The sequence below is a fragment of the Galleria mellonella genome, unplaced genomic scaffold (genome assembly GCF_026898425.1).
Source record: "Galleria mellonella isolate WM207_F2 unplaced genomic scaffold, CSIRO_AGI_GalMel_v1 utg171, whole genome shotgun sequence".
NCBI classification, from domain to species: Eukaryota; Metazoa; Arthropoda; class Insecta; order Lepidoptera; family Pyralidae; genus Galleria; species Galleria mellonella.
In genome coordinates this window covers 1202073-1220349 of record NW_026442014.1, presented here as the reverse complement: position 1 = coordinate 1220349, position 18277 = coordinate 1202073, and the positions used below count along the sequence as shown (strand labels likewise).

The 18277-nt window shown below is 35.0% G+C and overlaps 1 protein-coding gene across 3 annotated transcripts in view; it reads right to left on the bottom strand.

The window, feature by feature from the left end:
* The window catches only part of LOC113518069 (uncharacterized), a 191896-nt gene that overhangs the window by 53464 nt on the left and 120155 nt on the right, over positions 1-18277 (bottom strand). For all 3 annotated transcript variants that reach the window (XR_008252608.1, XM_052892882.1, XM_052892883.1), the window contains exons 4-11: positions 6110-6233; positions 4297-4431; positions 3180-3300; positions 2967-3094; positions 1765-2858; positions 1388-1611; positions 633-806; positions 57-211 (exon numbers count right to left, since the gene is read on the bottom strand). Coding sequence is in view for 2 of the 3 variants with exons in the window: in XM_052892882.1 (XP_052748842.1) it covers positions 57-211; positions 633-806; positions 1388-1611; positions 1765-2858; positions 2967-3094; positions 3180-3300; positions 4297-4431; positions 6110-6205 (2127 nt within the window). In the remaining variant the exon portion in view is untranslated. The remainder of the gene's footprint in view (positions 1-56; positions 212-632; positions 807-1387; positions 1612-1764; positions 2859-2966; positions 3095-3179; positions 3301-4296; positions 4432-6109; positions 6234-18277) is intronic.

Sequence of the window (18277 nt, the reverse complement as noted above, 5' to 3'; positions counted from 1 at the left end):
ACATCACCAAAGCCTGTGGTAACTATAATAATAAATTGTAATAAGTTATAACTCACGTGATGCCGTGGGGAGTCTATCCTTTGATCGCTGTTTGCATGGTCCCCGGATATCCCGGAATCACCTGATTTGTCAGCCGACTGATCTGATCGCGGCGAGGATTCTGGTGATACATTGGGCGACACCTTTGTTTCCACGGCAAGTGGCTGTGTTTCTACAAAATCATATTAATTTTCATGGTTCATACTGCATTTACCCACGATTACCTTAACGCACTATTTAGGCATATAATTTCTAGTTCTTAGTTCGATTTTCTTATAGACCACTTTAGAAAATGAACTTTTCTTAATTAGAGTCTATATATTCTAGCTTAATCCCCAAATTTACTGTGGAATTGTGAGTTTATCATAACATAGGGTATCATAAATTAAGAATTAGGTGACTGGTATAAGTGTATTATAAGTGTGTATACTTTATTATTAACATAAATAATATTATTATGCTTGAAAAGTTCTGAACCTTGCTCAGTACAGATATTTGCAGGGGAACAGATATCAATTGCTTAATTTATGTACTCTTAGTTGGAGACCATTTTGTATGAAGTGTCAATTACCATTCCTAGGTGCAATATTTACCTGCAGCTAAATGTGCGTCTAATGAAGCCAGTTGCTTCCATGCAGCCGCTGGTGAAAACCGTGGCACAGCCAGCTGCTTTTTAGGCAAAGTTGGTCGTAGTCTCAGCGCTATACCTAATGATCCTTCTGAACCTTCACCTTCCGATCCTGATGATAAAGCTGATTCGGATGACACTGCGACAGAATATGTAATCGTTAATATTAGTATACACATAAATACGAAACTTCTTCGATTTTTTACAATTTTGAATTGAAATTGAAAAACGAAAATTGGCATATTAAAAAAATTGGTAATATAAAAAAAAATGATGAATTAACAAACAGAAATAACTAATGTAATATATTTGAAAATCCAAAAACGTATTAGGCCAAATATATTAGATTAAAAAAATTTACATCCAACTGCTTGATTCGATAGGATGAACATGCATTTATCATTTATCCAGGTTAAGTGCATTCCCAGTATGAGGACATTATTTAAAGGACAAAAATATACTGCGCCAACTCTGAATAATAATAATGATAGTTTATTCAGCAAACATGGTTACACTTACGAAGAAGATTCATATAAAGTAACATATGTATCTTCTTTGTAAGTGTAACCGCGTACATGTAATGGAAGTAAAAATGTTAGGTAATGTTTGCCGAAATAGTTCCCGGACAGTGTTATGTTTCTACATTAGAACGAGAAAGATATAATAATATGGATTATCTAATTTAATATTGAATTATTTTTATTGTAGTGGTTAACTTACAGTTTTTAACTTTGCAGTCTTCTTTTAGTTTTGCATTGAACTTTTCTAATTCAGCATCCTCGTCGTGATATCCTAATAGCTTTTTCTCGATTAGGTGGAAGTTGCTGAACTCTTCTATAATGGGGCTGCCGAGTCCAGGGAAGTCTTTCAAGTGTTCCCGAGGCTCAGCTTGTTTACTTTCAATCATACCAAAGTAGAACTGCTTTGATGGTGCTGGCTTTTTCCTAGAAATAAGTATTATAAATATAGAATTTATTACGAAAATATACTTTACATATTATAACTGTAATAATGTGTTTTCGTAATAAGCAATAAATAATTCATATTAAACAAAGTAAAAATTGTTAAAAATTTAAAAACTGTTTTAATATACATACTTATCTTGTGAAAGTTCAGTCGGTGGTACATTATTTCTAGTAGGAGAGTGTTCAGGAGTTGATTCCTTGCCAGACGCCTGTCCTCGATCAGGCAACGGTTTTCCACTCTCTTTACTATTGAACTTATATTTATTGACTACTGCGTTATTTTTTACATTTACATTATTTTGTGCATTTGTCACTTTAAATTTGGTATCATTTGATCGGACCAAAGGTCTTCTAGTAATCGCTGTTTTTGTTTCTTTCCTGTTAGAAATGTTCGTTTTAAGACTAGACTCTTTGACTTTGTTCTGTATTGTTGATTTCGTTGGGTTTGGTTTCTGTGTGTTCGTTCTATCGCTCTGACTAGTTCTGTTTTCACTAATATTAATTTTATTGCCTAACTCGTTTCTTATTCTACTTGTAGCCTTTTTGAGCTCCGCTTGAAATTCATCTTTTTCGTCACTACTTTTGGGCAATAGTGATGGAAGAGATTTTCTCAAAGGCTTATTGGTTTCTGCTAAAGGTGTCAGCCGATTTCCTCTCAGCTGGTCGCCTATAGCTTTTATCTTACTTTCATGTGAAATTTTTGGAGATTCACAATCTTTTTCACTTGATGGCAAAGTGCTGTCGAAAGTTTTTTCTCTTCTTAAGGTTGGTTGTTCGCTATCGTCTTTTTTAAACCTTTCTGAATACCTAAAATTCCTATTAAGTAAGGGGGTTTTCCATGCTTCCCCTTGTTCCATTGTCTTTGATGTTTTCGCTCTACATCCACTGACTTTATCAGTTCTAGCCTTTTTGTAGTCTTGTCTCAGTTGTAGCAAGCGCTCTTCTCTTTTTAATGACGATGTACTTTGTACCATATCTTGGCTGTCTGGATATTTAAGATGCTGTTCTTTATCTTTACAAGGTGATCTATATCTTCTCTCAAAAGCTTGATTTTCATTCAAATCTAGAGATCTGTAGCCATTGTTTGTGTTTCTGTACATTTTGTTATTATCTACAAGGCCATTCATCTTTTTCGTTTCATTTCTTGTTTTAAAAAGCCGCAGTTTTCGTTGTGGTTCCGTTTTAGCATTTCTTTCACTCGAATCCGGTGATGAACCCTCGAAATTCTGAAATAATCAAATGTTATTGCGATTAATGAATTTAGTGTGATAAGTACTTTATATATAAACTACTTTAATATTTATAATTTGCTCTGCAAATTTCTTTGTACTTACATCATGCGTTGGAGGTGGGGGTGCTCGATATTTCTTACGAAAATGTTTATTGGTACATTTTGGTTTATGTTGTTCTTCTTCTAATCTAAGATCAGGCTCGGATCCAAATTTCTTATTTAAATTACTGCCTGCAAAAACATTAAGTTTATTAACTGAAACTGACATATTAGTTTGAAATTATCAACAATTTGTTTTAATCTAAATTAAGCTTACCATCATGATGCCTAAGGTCGAGGTTTGTGTGTGACCTATGCAAAGGGTCTCTCTCCCTGGATCGAAGGTCACCAGTTTCGACACCGCCACCCGCCGAACGAGACCGAAACGCGTTGGAATGCTGTAAATAATTATACTGCTGTTAAATATGATAGGCACTTAATAAGCAGTCTCTTGGACATGGCAGTTTCCATGTATTTTCTGGGGTGCAATGTTAGTTGACCCTAACTTGACCTAGCAGGTAGGGAAGTGATTAATTTTCTAGATTCCTGTGTTTTTAACAGGTTGGTACACACGAGTGTTAAATTGGTTGCTGTCAACGCACTTGACAGACGAATTAATATTTTACGTACTGTGTTAAGGTTCACATGAAATGCAAAATGTTTATAACCTATATGATAAAGGTATATTATAATATTTTCTTTATAATTAAATATAAAATTCCTAGTTTGGAACCAAAATATTAAAAACTCAGCACTGAATGTAATGTTTTTATCGTAAAAAAATATCTTAAGTCTATGAACAGTTTACATGAGATCGTATCTGCGTTGCCAACTCTGAACTTACGTAATAGATTTTTACAGACCTTGTTACAAAATGGCATAATTTTTCTGGAATCCATAAACGTAGCTATAAAGAAAAATTTGATTCATACGTCCTAATTCTAATAAAATACTACATTTTGTTTTAGACTTAGGGCATTATATTTTGAAAATCTGTTTAGTTCTGTTGTCATTAATTTCCTCGATAAAAGTCTTAATGTATCTAAGAGGTCTTTTAAAACTTTATTTATTTATAGGAATCACCAACATAAGACACAGCCAATCATTTTAATACAATACACCAGTGTATTAGGTCTAACTATTCTTATATTTCTAGGCTTTGTATTTGAGAAATATTCAATTTTATTCTGCAGCTAAGCAATTATGTTAGCACAATCAAGTTTCGGTTGGAGAAGGTGGGATATGGGACTAGGCATAATCTAAATCTTAGACTTTAGAAATGGCAACAAATGATAGTATTCAGTCAGAGTGTATTCTGGGATATCTACGAACGTCTTTATATGGCTTGTTTGTTAATTTAAAAACAAAAGAGTTTAGAGTTAAAATTTTCTTACCACATGTCCATGGGGGACTCTAGGTTCATGTAGGATGGAGGTGGGCCTCCGTCCACTAATGGTGCCCCCTGAGTGCAGGATGGCGCCGTTGTCGGTACTGCGCAGATGTGGCGAATCCGGAAGCGACGGAAGGACCTGAAAACACATTGAGGTTTATATAGACATGTTTCAAATGCACTAGGAGAATCGTTCTTTACCATTTCTTTTACAATTGATAGAGTTTACTGCCTTGTTGGTCCTAATTTAACTTTTTGACGATTTAAGTTACATTTTTCTTTTCGGGAGGGTGAAGTAAAACCTATGTGTAAACATGTAATTCCACGTTCTTAATTTAAATACAAGTTACAAAGTTACCTTTTGTTCGCATATTTCACAGATTTTGGTTGTATGTAATCACTTCTGAATGGCGTGTTAAGATACGAGAAAACACACGCCAAATTTTAAGTCCGACCTTCTAGAATAATAAGCTGGAACTATGAAAACCGCATACAATTTGATGCGGTGGTTTTTACATGATGCCGGAATAAACTTACAGATGGACAAAAATTCAAAAAAATATTGTTTTCACATTAATTTCTTTTATTAAACGATTGTTTACAAGTCAAACGCGCCTGGCTTTAACGAATTGAATCTGATATATATCTGAATATATTTTTTTAACATATTTAGCAGTAATTCCCAACCAATACGACATCGTGACTTCAAGAAAATATATTGCTTTTTAAAAAGTATGCCTCTAGTGTTCATGGGCGGCGGTAGTCACTTACCAATAGGTGAGCCGCATGCTCGTTTACCCTCAGTGTTATAAAAAAATTAAAATTCAAATTTTTATAAATGCATATGATTTGTTTAATAACATTTTAAATAACTCTTATGTTAGTTTATTGACACAAACATATAATTGTAAAATCAACTCTTGTTAAAAAAAGCAACAGTTGAGTTTCTTGGCCAAGCTGAGATTATATTCCGAATGGGCGGTAGAAATATAAAAAATGACTATTCAAAAGTACTTGTAACTAAGTTTACTTGAATAAAACATATTCTTATTAGTACTCATCATATAATATTTCCGTCTGTTATATATATATATATATATATATATATATATATATATATATATATATATATATATATATATATATATATATATCCTTACATAGACGTATCTAGAGTTCCTATAAAACATCTCATTATTTATAATTGTCGTGTATTCACAAATGAAGTCCCTTTTTTGTTAAACAATTTAGAATATATAGATAGAGCATCGAGTCTCAAAAACGTCCTTTTTGCCAGTTAATTGTCAAATTAGCTGACCCGTTTTTTATCAGTATCTTACGTACACAATGTATCTTGACGTATCTATATTTAATAAATAAAACATGTTTTTACGCATTAAAAAGATGCAAAAATTATAAAACAAAATATGTAAATATAGAAGTTATAAAGGAAACAGTCATAACTATTTATCACGCAAAATTGTACGAAAAAGCTGATCCGCTTTTCTTGAAACACTATATCTCTAAGATATACATGTAGCCTCTAAGCTTGTAACTTGTAAGATATGGGGGAAAGGGATTGTTAATAATGGAGCCAAATAGTTCCATTACTAACAATATACCCTGTCAGGTCGATCTCCACGTGATTCCCCCCTGGAAGCCATCTTGGTTAATTCTAGTTGAATTCGTCAGGATGGGCTAACTGACCTGCTTTCATCGTCACCTATCATCTCTCACTGGTACCCCGCCAGTGTATACCGATAGCGCAGGCGGGGTTACCATGCCATTTTCGTCCATTAAAAAAAACTGTGCATTACCTTGGGCGCAAGGCGCGGTGGTTCGTGGGGCAGGGTGTGCGCGCGGCGGGCGCGTTGCGGCGCCGCGCCGGCCGGCTGGCTGCCCGCCTGGCCCATCCCGACCTCGCTATATCTGCCACCTCATCTGGAAAATATCAAAAATAAACACATGTTAGAATACCTATGAGAAGTTTTTTTTCAATGGTTGATAATGGAATGGCAACCACGCCTGCGCTAACGGTATACGCTGGCAGAGAACCAGTGAGAGGTGATAAGTGAGGATGAAATGGCAACACATGGGGGGTATCATAGGCGAAACAGTATACTCTGTTATGTCCATGGTACTGCTCATGTCTGTAAGTGACGGTTACCACTTTCCATCAGGTGGGCCGTCAGCTTGTTTGCCATTCTAAGTTGTATAAAAAAAAAAACGTAGATTAAGCACGATAGTTTCCATGGAGGACCCCGTGGAAGTCGACCTGATACGGTATATTGCTAGCAATGGGACTGATAGTCCGCATTACTAACAATTCCTTCCCCCCCCCCCACCCTATGAGTACTACTCATAAGGGGTAAGTATAAATCATTGTCATCATATCAGCCTTTAACTGTTCACTGCTGAACATAGCCTCTCCCCTAAGAGGGGTTTTGCCAGTAGTTGCCACGTTTGACAGGCTGATTGGCAACAGTAGTTTGGCTTTTGGCGATGTTTTAAGAGGAACGCTGCAGCCCATTCCTCGCCTTTCCTTAGTCGCCTCTTACGACATCCACGGGAAATGAAGGAGTGGCCTATTCCATACTGGGACCTACACGGCTAATTTTACTGCTATGATAACTATGAATATCTAGGTACTTCCATGATATCAATAGTTGCTACTAAATCAAACTTGAAAACAGCAATGGCTGAGTTTCTTTTCAATTCTTCTCAGCCGAGTTGAGCATGACTTGTTCATGCACGAGTCTCGTTTAATAAGTGATAACTTTCTTAATGTATTCGGGGTCTGAAAAGAAGTAATGTACATTTTGGCGGAGGTACCTCGACAGAGAGTTCACTGTACCTTAGAGCCTAGATAATCGCGTACAACGCGGTTTCATACATTTTTTTACCCACGAATGCTCAGGTTACGAAATAAGCTCCCTGTCGAGGTTTTTCTAAGAGACTACAACATGGGGTTCTTAAAAAAAGGGATAAAATGGTTTCTTCAGGGTCAGCAACGCGCGCGTAATGTCCCTGATATTGCAGGCGTTCATTGGCTACGGTAACCACTTGGCATTAGGTGGGCCGTATGCTTGTTTGCCACCTCAGTGGTATAAAAAAATACACAAAAGAAGCCACTTTTTAAAAATTTATTAATTCTTATGACAATAGTTAATTTATCATTATAATGTATCAAACAGGGATCAATGTGGTAGCATTTGATAAAATCTGATTGGAATGAGAGGGGGGAAGGGATTGTTAGTAACAATGAATCACTAGCAATCTACCGTATCAGGTCAAATTCCTCGCAGTCTCCCCTGGAAACCATCGTGCTTAATTCTATCTAAATTCCTTATGATAGGTCAACTGACCTGCTTTTTTATTCTCACCTATCATTCCTCCCTGGTACCCCGCCAGCATATATCGTTAGCGCAGTCGAGGTTACCATTCTATTATGATTCCATTAAAAAAATCGGATTTGAATCGAAATTAAACCTATTACGTAGACTTCAAACTTCAAATATAATAGGGCAATGACCTTTTGACGTTTACGCTTTTGTTGTATCAATTTAATGGAAAATAATTAATTTCTAAGGGAATCCGAAAAATAGAAAGCTCTTGATTCTACTGTTTATTAATTCTTTTAAGGGCATTAACTTTTAACGTTCGAGGTTTGAATATGGAACCAATAAAACGTGTAGTTGGCCGAGCGATAGTGACCCGTGTGCGGTCAGCTTAAAATCCATTTAATTCTATTCAAGTTAATAGAATCTTTAAAAAAAAAAAACTAGCTATTAATTATATGGTTATGGTGTAATATGAAATGTAATAACAAATCTTTTATAAACTTTTCTATTAGTACAAACGTAGTTACAAATTACAGGGCACCGGTCCTAAGCCATAATTCAAGATTAACCTCCTCCCGAAACGTTTGGTTCACGGCCAGGGTTGTCGAGCACAGATACAAAAATAATATAATTTATTGAGAAAAGTTATTTTAACAGAGGGAGACTTGGTACAAAAGTCGATTGCTTGGGTACCTCTGTCCCATTCGTGTTTCAACCGTGAAGCAGTTGTGTTTGCATCGCTGTGTTTCGGTTTGAAGGGTGAGATATGGCGTGAATTTATTGGGTACAGAGGAATAACATCTGAGTCCAGGAATGGCAACGCATGGGAGGTATCACGGGCGAAACAGTTTACTCTGTTATGTCCATGGTACTGCTCATGTCTATAGGCGACGGTTACCACTTTCTATCAGGTGGGCCGTCAGCTTGTTTGCCATTCTAAGTTGTATAAAAAAATCAAAAGTGATATAAAATATTTTTTTTGTACCATGATACTAAATCCAAAAATTATATTGAGAAATCAAATGTTCCTTAAGTTCCGAAGGCCTTTGGCACTCGACTCGAATCTATCTGCTTACCCAGCAGCGTATTGGCTTAAAGTAAATAGATTAATATTTAAATGTACTTTATATGTAATTTGGGTTATAATTAGGTTTTCAATAACCTTTAAAACAATTTAAATCAAATTCATAAAATAATAGCAAGAAGTATTAATTAAGAAATATTAAATATTATAGATACGGGAGTAAAGACATACAGATCCGTGTTGTGACAACCCTACGCTCCATAAGTAAAACTACTAATATTTTAATGTGAACCCAAAGCAATCGCCTGAGCTTAAACTTTCTCCTATTATTCGTATCGGACATTTACACCCTGTATTAATTTTAAAGAGTTTCAAAGAAAGGATTTACCTACATGACATTGCGTTCAACAATCCAAACATTTAAACATGGGTATTTATAATAGAAACGTTCAGTGATCCTATTTCGATGATTATTTCTGCAAATTCATTGGAATTTGTAGCAAATTAAGTAGATTTTCAATCGATTTAAAAAAAAGGAGACTCTTAATTCAGATGTAATTTTTTATGTCTTACTTCATAACTCCGTTAGTTGTAAACCGATTTGGAAAATTCTTTTTTTTTTTATTTGAAAAGATATACTTACAGATTAGTCTCATAGAAATTTCATCAAGATCGGTTTAGTAGATAGATATAGATAGATAGATACTCATTGTTTCCTCCAAAAGATTACAATAGTAAACTTATTATAAATATAAACAATTGCAAGAAATAATCGCAATGAGAGAACAACGGGCGACCGTATCGCTAAGAGCGATTATATTATGAATAAAAGGTAATATATAAATATTAGCTACTCATCTTTAAAAAATCATTTAATGTATAATATGTTTTATATATATATATATATATATATATATATATATATATATATATATATATATATATATATATATATATATATATATATATATATATATATATATACATACAGTGCATTACAAAACACAAAGGCATAACTGTAAACTAGTGTTTATGTACCATTTCACGGTTGAAGAGGCGTTTTCTCGAACTATTAATCCTTAATAGTTTTAAGCCTCGGGCATTTGCGCATTGCACCTTAACGAATATGTGGAAACACTTCCGCGAAATAACATCTGCTACATATTAATAATCTGTAAATGTTTTAAACAATAGTCTAGCATAGACCTTACCTTATCAACCGACTTCAACTTCTCACTTCGATTGTATTTTTTTTATACAACTTAGAATGGCAAACAAGCTGACGGCCCACTTGATGGAAAGTAGTAACCGTCGCTTATAGACTTGAACAGTACCATACACATAACAGAGTATTCTGTTTCACCCATGATACTCCCCATGCGTTGCCATTTCTGAGGACTCAGTTGTTATTCCTCTGTACCCTGTAAATTCACGCCATATCACACTTTTCAAACCGAAACACAACCATGCAAACACAACTGCTTCACGGTAGAAACACGAATGGAACAGAGGTGTTTTTTTTTTCTTTTTTGATGGGTGAAAATGGTATGGTAACCCCGCCTGCGCTAACGGGATACTCTGGCGGAGCACCAGTGAAGGGTGATAGATGAGAATGAAAACAGGCCAGTTAGCTCATCATGATGAATTCATCAGGAATTAACCATGATAGTTTCCAGGGGGAACCGCGAGAAGGTCGACCTGGTTGGGTATATTGCTAGCAATGGGATTCTCAGTCTCATTACTAACAATTCCTTTCCCCCCAAGGAACAGAGGTGTTCACGCAAACAACTTTTGTACAAAGTCTCCCTCTTGTGATTGTTTATGTTTATTACTTCACAACTCTGGCATTTATAAACATAATAAACCAATAATAATTGTAACAAAACCAGTTATTTTGATCCAGATGATTGTTTAGATAAACAACTAAACTACTGTAAGAATTTTGATAAAACTCTATAAGTATGTACAATCTGTAAGTATATCCTTTCAGATAAAAGCTAAATCGATTTAGAACTGACTTAGTTATAAAGTTTTTTTTTTATTTTATTTAAGCATTTCCTCTTGTCTGTGCAACTAATTCATGCATCTATTTCCAGCCAGCTCTATCCCAGGCCATATCCTTGAGTTATAAGGTAACAAACATTAAAAAAAATACAACCGAATTGAAAGAAACCAAAATGTACGTATGCGACAGTTATAGTAAGCATACTAAAACAGTCTGGATTTAACTGAATCTAAAAAGTTAAATTTAACCTACGAAATTATGGAACAAGTATGTCAAAGGCGACGGCAATATATAAGGTTCGTTAGTGAACCAACCCTCCAAGCGTCGTCGTGTGGGGCCCAGTTGTTCAGATAATTTATCCTCCCTAAATGCTGATAGGGATTTATAAAGAGAAAGCTGTATGTTGGCTATAAACTATTCATAATTACAAAATTATAGGCTGTTTAATGATCTATGAGAAATGTTAGAAGGATGAAAGTTAACAAAACAGGTGAGCAATTACTATTATTATGTGATATGTTAAGTGATCAGAGAAAGGTATAACTTGTGTACTGTTCCATCCCAAATAATATTGACCAAACAAAATGAAATTTGACTCTTCAATGTAGAGACATTAAAGAGTAAAATTTCAGTGTATGTATAAAGATTTGTAATTTTAAATTTCTAATGTTGAATGAGTGTTGAAGGTTGCAACCTTCTTTATTTTAATAGCTATATAATTTATCAGTCACTGTTCTTATTTTGTTTTTTTTCTTTGCATAATTCTCTGTCAAATATACGGAAGCAATTTATTATTAAAAGACAATTATTCATTTATTATTCACTATAAAACTGGGAAATCCGTCCTACTCCCCAACATGATCGTTGTAGGGGAGAATGGGATTGTTAGTAATGGGGTGAAATAGCCCCATTACTAACAATATACCCTGTTCTTCCTAGAAACCATCGTGGCTGATTCTAGTTGAGTTCGTCAGGATGGGCTAACTGACCTGCTTTCATCCTCATCAGTCATCTATCACTGGTGCCCCGCTAGTGTATACCGATAGCGCAGACGAGGTTCCTATACCATTATCGCCCATTAAAAAAAACATGATCATTGTGATGGTATTACTAGAAAAAGACTGTAATGTTTTCAGGGTTTTATGTACATATGTTAATCTCTGTATTCCATTACGACTAATTGCCTGAACAGATTTGGACGTACTTATAGGATATCGTTAGGATCCTCACATCATCACGAGTGACACTGGCTGTAACTTTTTGAACGTCATGTTTTAAATCGTGGAGCAAAATGTACATGTTTTGTGAAAACTGGAATAGCCAATTTGACAGTTCACGTAAATAAAAATTCTATCTTTACTACAGGACCTGTGTACAAAGCGAACTTAATGCTAAAAGCATTCTCTCCTAGTTAATCTTAGCTTAGCTTAATCTCAAAACGGCACTAGTATTAATTGATATACATAACATACTAAAATTTACATAGATACACAGATATATAATATATAAATCAACATATATACTTACACATATACAAGACTTACTATATTATATATAACAATGAGAGTAGTAAAGGTAGAATTTGTAAACAAAAGACGACGTAAAACTAGAGATATGCATCTAACTATGTCGTTTGAATTTAAATACGTATTCATATAATTCTGTTACCCTATAGCTTACACAATAAAAATAGTTAAACACAAAACATGTACATTTAAAATGCCAATTGACAGGCAATTAATAACTGCATTCATAGTTGCGCGTGCGCCTATTTGTTTACAATTACAAAATGTCGCAACGAAGCGCACGCGCAGCCGACCTTGACCGCGGCGCAGCGACCTCTGCCGGCGCCTACAGTGCACACTGGGTGATTGGGTACAGTCACGTGTAATATACAATTTTAACACTTCAATAGTTTATCATTGTGATAATTTATATCAATCGATTAAATTGAAGAGAAATTACATATTGAAAGTGTGTTGTTACTATTTGAAGGACATGTTGGTTACCTTTTTATTTCGGTCCATCAGTATTATATATATTTTTTGTGTTTTTAACTGTGAGATTTTGATTGATTATTAAATAATAAATTAAGTGTGTGTAAGTATATTTGTTGTTTATATATTTATTCGTTTATATATGTAATTTTAGTATGTATGTATATCAATAATTACTAGTACCGCATTCGAGTATTCTAACATTTCCCTATGGTTGACCGGGAGTGAATGCTTTTAGCAACAAGTCTGCCATGTACACACATTTGTACTAATGAATAAATAAATAAAATAATAAAAATAAAAAATAAAAATTTGGAAAATTGTAAAGAAAATGATTTGTTATTTGTAAGTAAACAAGTGAGTTTAGGCGTAATTATTATTTGTATGTGTAGGTGAATATGAGGAGAAGTCAAATAAATAAAATGCTGAACATAAAAAGTGCATCGTGAAAACAAAATACAAATTGCTATCTTTACTGTATATATATAAATTTGAAAGTGAGTTAGTTTGTTACTTTATTATTCCAGCCGTTAACTTTTTTATACAACTTAGAATGGCAAATAAGCTAACTGCCCACCTGATGGAAATTAGTAACCGTCGTCTATAGATATGAGCAGTACCATGGACATAACAGAGTATACTGTTTCACCCATAATACCTCCCATACGTTGCCATTCCTGAGAACACAGTTGTTATTCCTCTGTACCCTGTAAATTCACTGCCATACCCCACCCTTCAAACCGAATCACAGCCATGCAAACACAACTGCTTCACAATTTTTTTTTTTTTTTTTTATACAACTTATAATGGCAAACAAGCTGACGGCCCACCTGATGGAAAGTGGTAACCGTCGCCTATAGACATGAGCAGTACCATGGACATAACAGAGTATACTGTTTCGCCAATGATACTCCCCATGCGTTGCCATTCCTGAGGACTCAGGTGTTATTCCTCTGTACCCAGTAAATTCACGCCATATCCCACCCTTCAAACCGAATCACAGCCATGCAAACACAACTGCTTCACAATACAAACAGAGGGATAGAGGTACCTAAGCAAACGACTTTTGTACAAAGTCTCTCTCTGATACAAACTAACTGTCCACTGCTGGACATAACCCTTCCCTATAGGGGGAATTTTGCTAGTAGTTGCCACGCTATGTTTGTTACCATATAGCGCCCAAATATTTCAATCAATCACTATGAAATTTGGCAGACATGTACAATATGGGATAGAGAACGATATGTCGTACGCTATTTTTATCCCGGTCAATAAACATATCACGATTACGCAGACGAAGTCGCAGTTTGAAACTAGTAAGCCACAAATCTTCTGAACCGTCGCAATTATAATTGTCGTATTAAAATTCGAATTAATAATACAAAAGAAAGTTCGAATTAACATGACGAGAGAGATCAAGCCATTGTGGAGTTGGTAATGGCCTGGTCATTTCCATAGCAGTAAACACTGGCCGACGGAGTGAAAACAAACTGTGCACTATCTGTGGTCAGGAACTTGGGAATTAATTTTTACGTCCCATAATCTCGTGTCATTACTGTCCATTCGTCTTTGTGTGACAAAATAAGGAAGTCTTGTAAGAGTATTGTTATGTTTTCTTAGTCACACATTGTTGATTTTATTATTTTACAGTTGTGCCTACTTCATATTGTTTATGCAGTAAAAACTTACTATTACAGTGTCGTTATCTATGCATCTACAATTGTTAATACATGTATATTGTATTTTACTTAACCGTGTTAGTGCATCATGCAAATATACTGGATGTATTTATGAAAGTGAATGTTAATTTATTATTTGCTTTTTTTTTTTTGGTGGATGAAAATGGTATGGTAACCCCGCCTGCGCTAACGGGATACGCTGGCGGAGCACCAAAGAAGGGTGATAGATGAGAATGAAAACAGGCCAGTTAGCCCATCATGATGAATTTAACAGGAATTAACCATGATAGTTTCCAGGGGAACCACGAGGAGGTCGACCTGGTTGGGTATATTGCTAGCAATGGGATTCTCAGTCTCATTACTAACAATCCAACAATCCCTTTCCCCCTATTTTAGAATTGACAACAAATTTTCAGTTTGGTCATACGACAATGTTAATAGCCAATTGGTCATCTTTCATTTGATTATCTTACATTTAATTTTATTTTCAGAGTAAATTGACAGCTTCTTGTCCACCCTTTTGTACATATACGGACCCAAGAAACAAATAAATCTTTGTGCAAATAGGTTATAACCTAATTATTTATTTATTTTTTATATTTTCATAATTATTATATATTTATAAATTACTCACCACACTTACAGTATCCCAAAACGTGTAGTGAGCCATAGGTATATATATATATATATATATATATATATATATATATATATATATATATATATATATATATATATATATATATATATATATATATATATATATAATATCATCAAGCTCCCATCTACACATATATGCATAAGTAAAGATAATCTATAATTTACAACTATACCATAAGAGTGAAAACTCATGATTATATCACTTTTCTCTTATGGTATACCACAAACTTTTATTGTTCTGTCGATAATGACGTGCCTATGTATATGTTTACGGAAATGTCTGCAACGAGCTGCAGCTACCGCGTGCTAAAATCATTGAAGCGTCATCGAAAGGTACTGTTCGAAACACTACGGTATCACCATGCTTTAGACCGACTTCAAAAAGGGGGGGTTCTCCATTCGGTTGTATTTCTTTTGTTTATTTTTTTTACAACACAGGGGGCAAACGCACATGCGCACCTGATGGTAAGTGACTACCGCCGTTACATCATAACTCTGTCAGTTTTTATCAGTGGATGATAATGAAATGGTGAAACCGCCTGCGCTATCGGTATACACTGGCGGGGCACCAGTGAGGGATGATAGGTGAGTATGAAAGCAGGTCAGTTAGCTCATCGTGACGAATGCAAAAAGTATTAATCACAATGGTTTCCAGGGGTAACCGCGTGGATGTCGACCTGGTTGGGTATATTGCTAGCAATAGGATTCTCAGACTCCATTACTAACAATCCCTTTCCCCCCTTATGCCACTGTTAAAAACGAAAGTTTTTTTGTGAAAAAAAATCTTAAATTATATATAACGTTGATTATAATAAATGTTAAGAATATCTAAAAAAAAAAAACTATTTTTGTAAACTTCTACAGAAACGAAGGTATTCGAATTCGCGCGAGCAAAGCTACGAGAAACAACTAGTTCAATATAACACTTTCTTTAGATACAAATGTTCTTTATTTCATCCGGATACGTAGAAATGCAAAGCAGGCAAATAAATTCTAACGTGATATCCCTGCACGATGAAGGCAAAAGTGCATAGCCCACGTGCTCGCAAGACTGTCTCTCGCGGAGAAAAGCGCACGCGCAGGCGGACGCCGCGGATGGCCCCACTTTCTTTATGATAATGGCTGCTTCCGCGCAACTATTGATACTTACCGGGCTGTGATTAACATCTCATGTTTCGAAAAAGAATTACAAATTCTCTTTAAAAACTTGCCTTTTTGGTTGTACTAAGCAATTTAAAAAAATGCTTTATGCTGTGCGTAAAGATGGATTGAAAATCTTTTTTTTTTTTGCTTTTTGTATTTTTTAGTCATGTAGTTTAGCCATAAAAATGTTTTTATGGCTATGTTCGTCGCCAATTTGATAAAGAAACGATTTTGATAATTCATGATGATTCCATTTTAATTTTTTGTGCGTGTTATGGGTTTTATCTTTGTACAAAAATCGATTGCTTGGGTACCTTTGGGACAATACAGCATTATTTCAAACTTGACTAACAAGTGTTAACATTTGATATTACATAGGTTGTACGCTTGTCACTTTTGAAGTACACTTTGTAAAAAAAAATCAAAAATAAAAGGTTTTTTTGAGACTGAAATCTCAAATTATAGTAAATTGTGAAAAAATAATGTGCGTCCATTTACAGGAAATTAAAGTATGTTACTTTAGTTAAATTAATATCTTAGTCCCAACCACCTTGTTAGTCCGCTCCTGTACACAGGCACTTCGTTTAGAAGACCAGCGATTACAGTACTGTAAAACCACGGGCCGTAGTTAGGGGACGATTAAATTGTATGATTTATACCGACGCTAGAATAAGCAATAAATTTTATATCTCAAATATCGATTCCATATAATTTATTAAAGCCGGCCAGTGAATCATTTGGTGTCGTCTCAGGAGACCAGGACAGTGGTATTGGGAGTCAGATGATGCCTCTCAATTGTAATCCGATGATTTATACTGAGCTAAAGATGATTGGATCACCATTAACACCTTAAGTCATTTAAGCAGTGTTTCCGAAACGATACGACGTCATAACCTTCAAGACAAGAGCATATTCCTTTTTAAAAGGCCATTTGGACGAAACAATAAAGAGTATCTATCATCCATTAAAAAAGTACTCATTGACACGTGAATTTACAGGGTACAGAGGAATAACACCTGAGTCCTCAGGAATGGCAACGCATGGGGGGTATCATGGGCGAAACAGTATACTCTGTTATGTCCATGGTACTGCTCGTGTCTATAGGCGACGGTTACCACTTTTTATCAGGTGAGCCGTCATCTTGTTTGCCATTCTAAGTTGTATACAAAAAAAAGATTATACCATATACAGCCTTCCCCATATAATCTATAATATCTTAAATTAAAATAAAACAGTTTTATTCGTACACACAACGTACACTAGGTGAGTACGAATATTTAGTAACATTTATGTAAATTCCCAACGGACGACCACTACCAATACTTGTGACTTTATTTTCAAAGCAATAACTTTAAAGAAAGCGGCGAGAAAGAGGCGGCTCGAGGCACACGTCCAAAACGAAGAGAACTGATAATTAGCGCGCTCAGTAATAAAGTAACGTGTGTTAATGCACCAGTCGACCACCGCGAGACATTCCTGGCGGGCGTGTGGTGCCAGCGATGAGATATAACGGACAAAACGGATCACTTAGACCACACATCTATTGGAAACGATAGAGAGAGAGAGAGAGAGACTGCCTAAAAGTCGTCTGTATCAGTTTTTTACGAAAGCTACATGGTGAAAGGAATTCGTATGAAATTAAAAGGGTCAGGGAAATAATTGTTAGTAAATTGATCATTTTCATCGACTCTTACAACAGTGAATTTACAGGGTACAGAGGAATAACACCTGAGTCCTCAGGAAATACAACGCATGGTGGGTATCATGGGCGAAACAGTACACTCTGTTGTGTCCATGGTACTACTGCTCATATTTATAGGCGACGGTTACCACTTTCTATCAGGTGGGCCATCAGCTGTTTGCAATTCTAAGTTGCATAAAAAAAAGCTAGATAATTCTTTTAAATTATGTGTAGGTTGTATATATGTTATGTCTATACAGTTTGAACTCATTCATTAAATTAATATCTTATATACTACTTATTTATATAGATATAAAAATCTGATATAATCACGTGAAAGAAACTATAAAGAACATAGCTTGTCTGGTGAAATAAAGGTTGCCTGGAAGATATTGTTTTAGCGATAAAACCGTCTTTTGCACTTTATAAGCATTACATATACGAGTATATTGTTT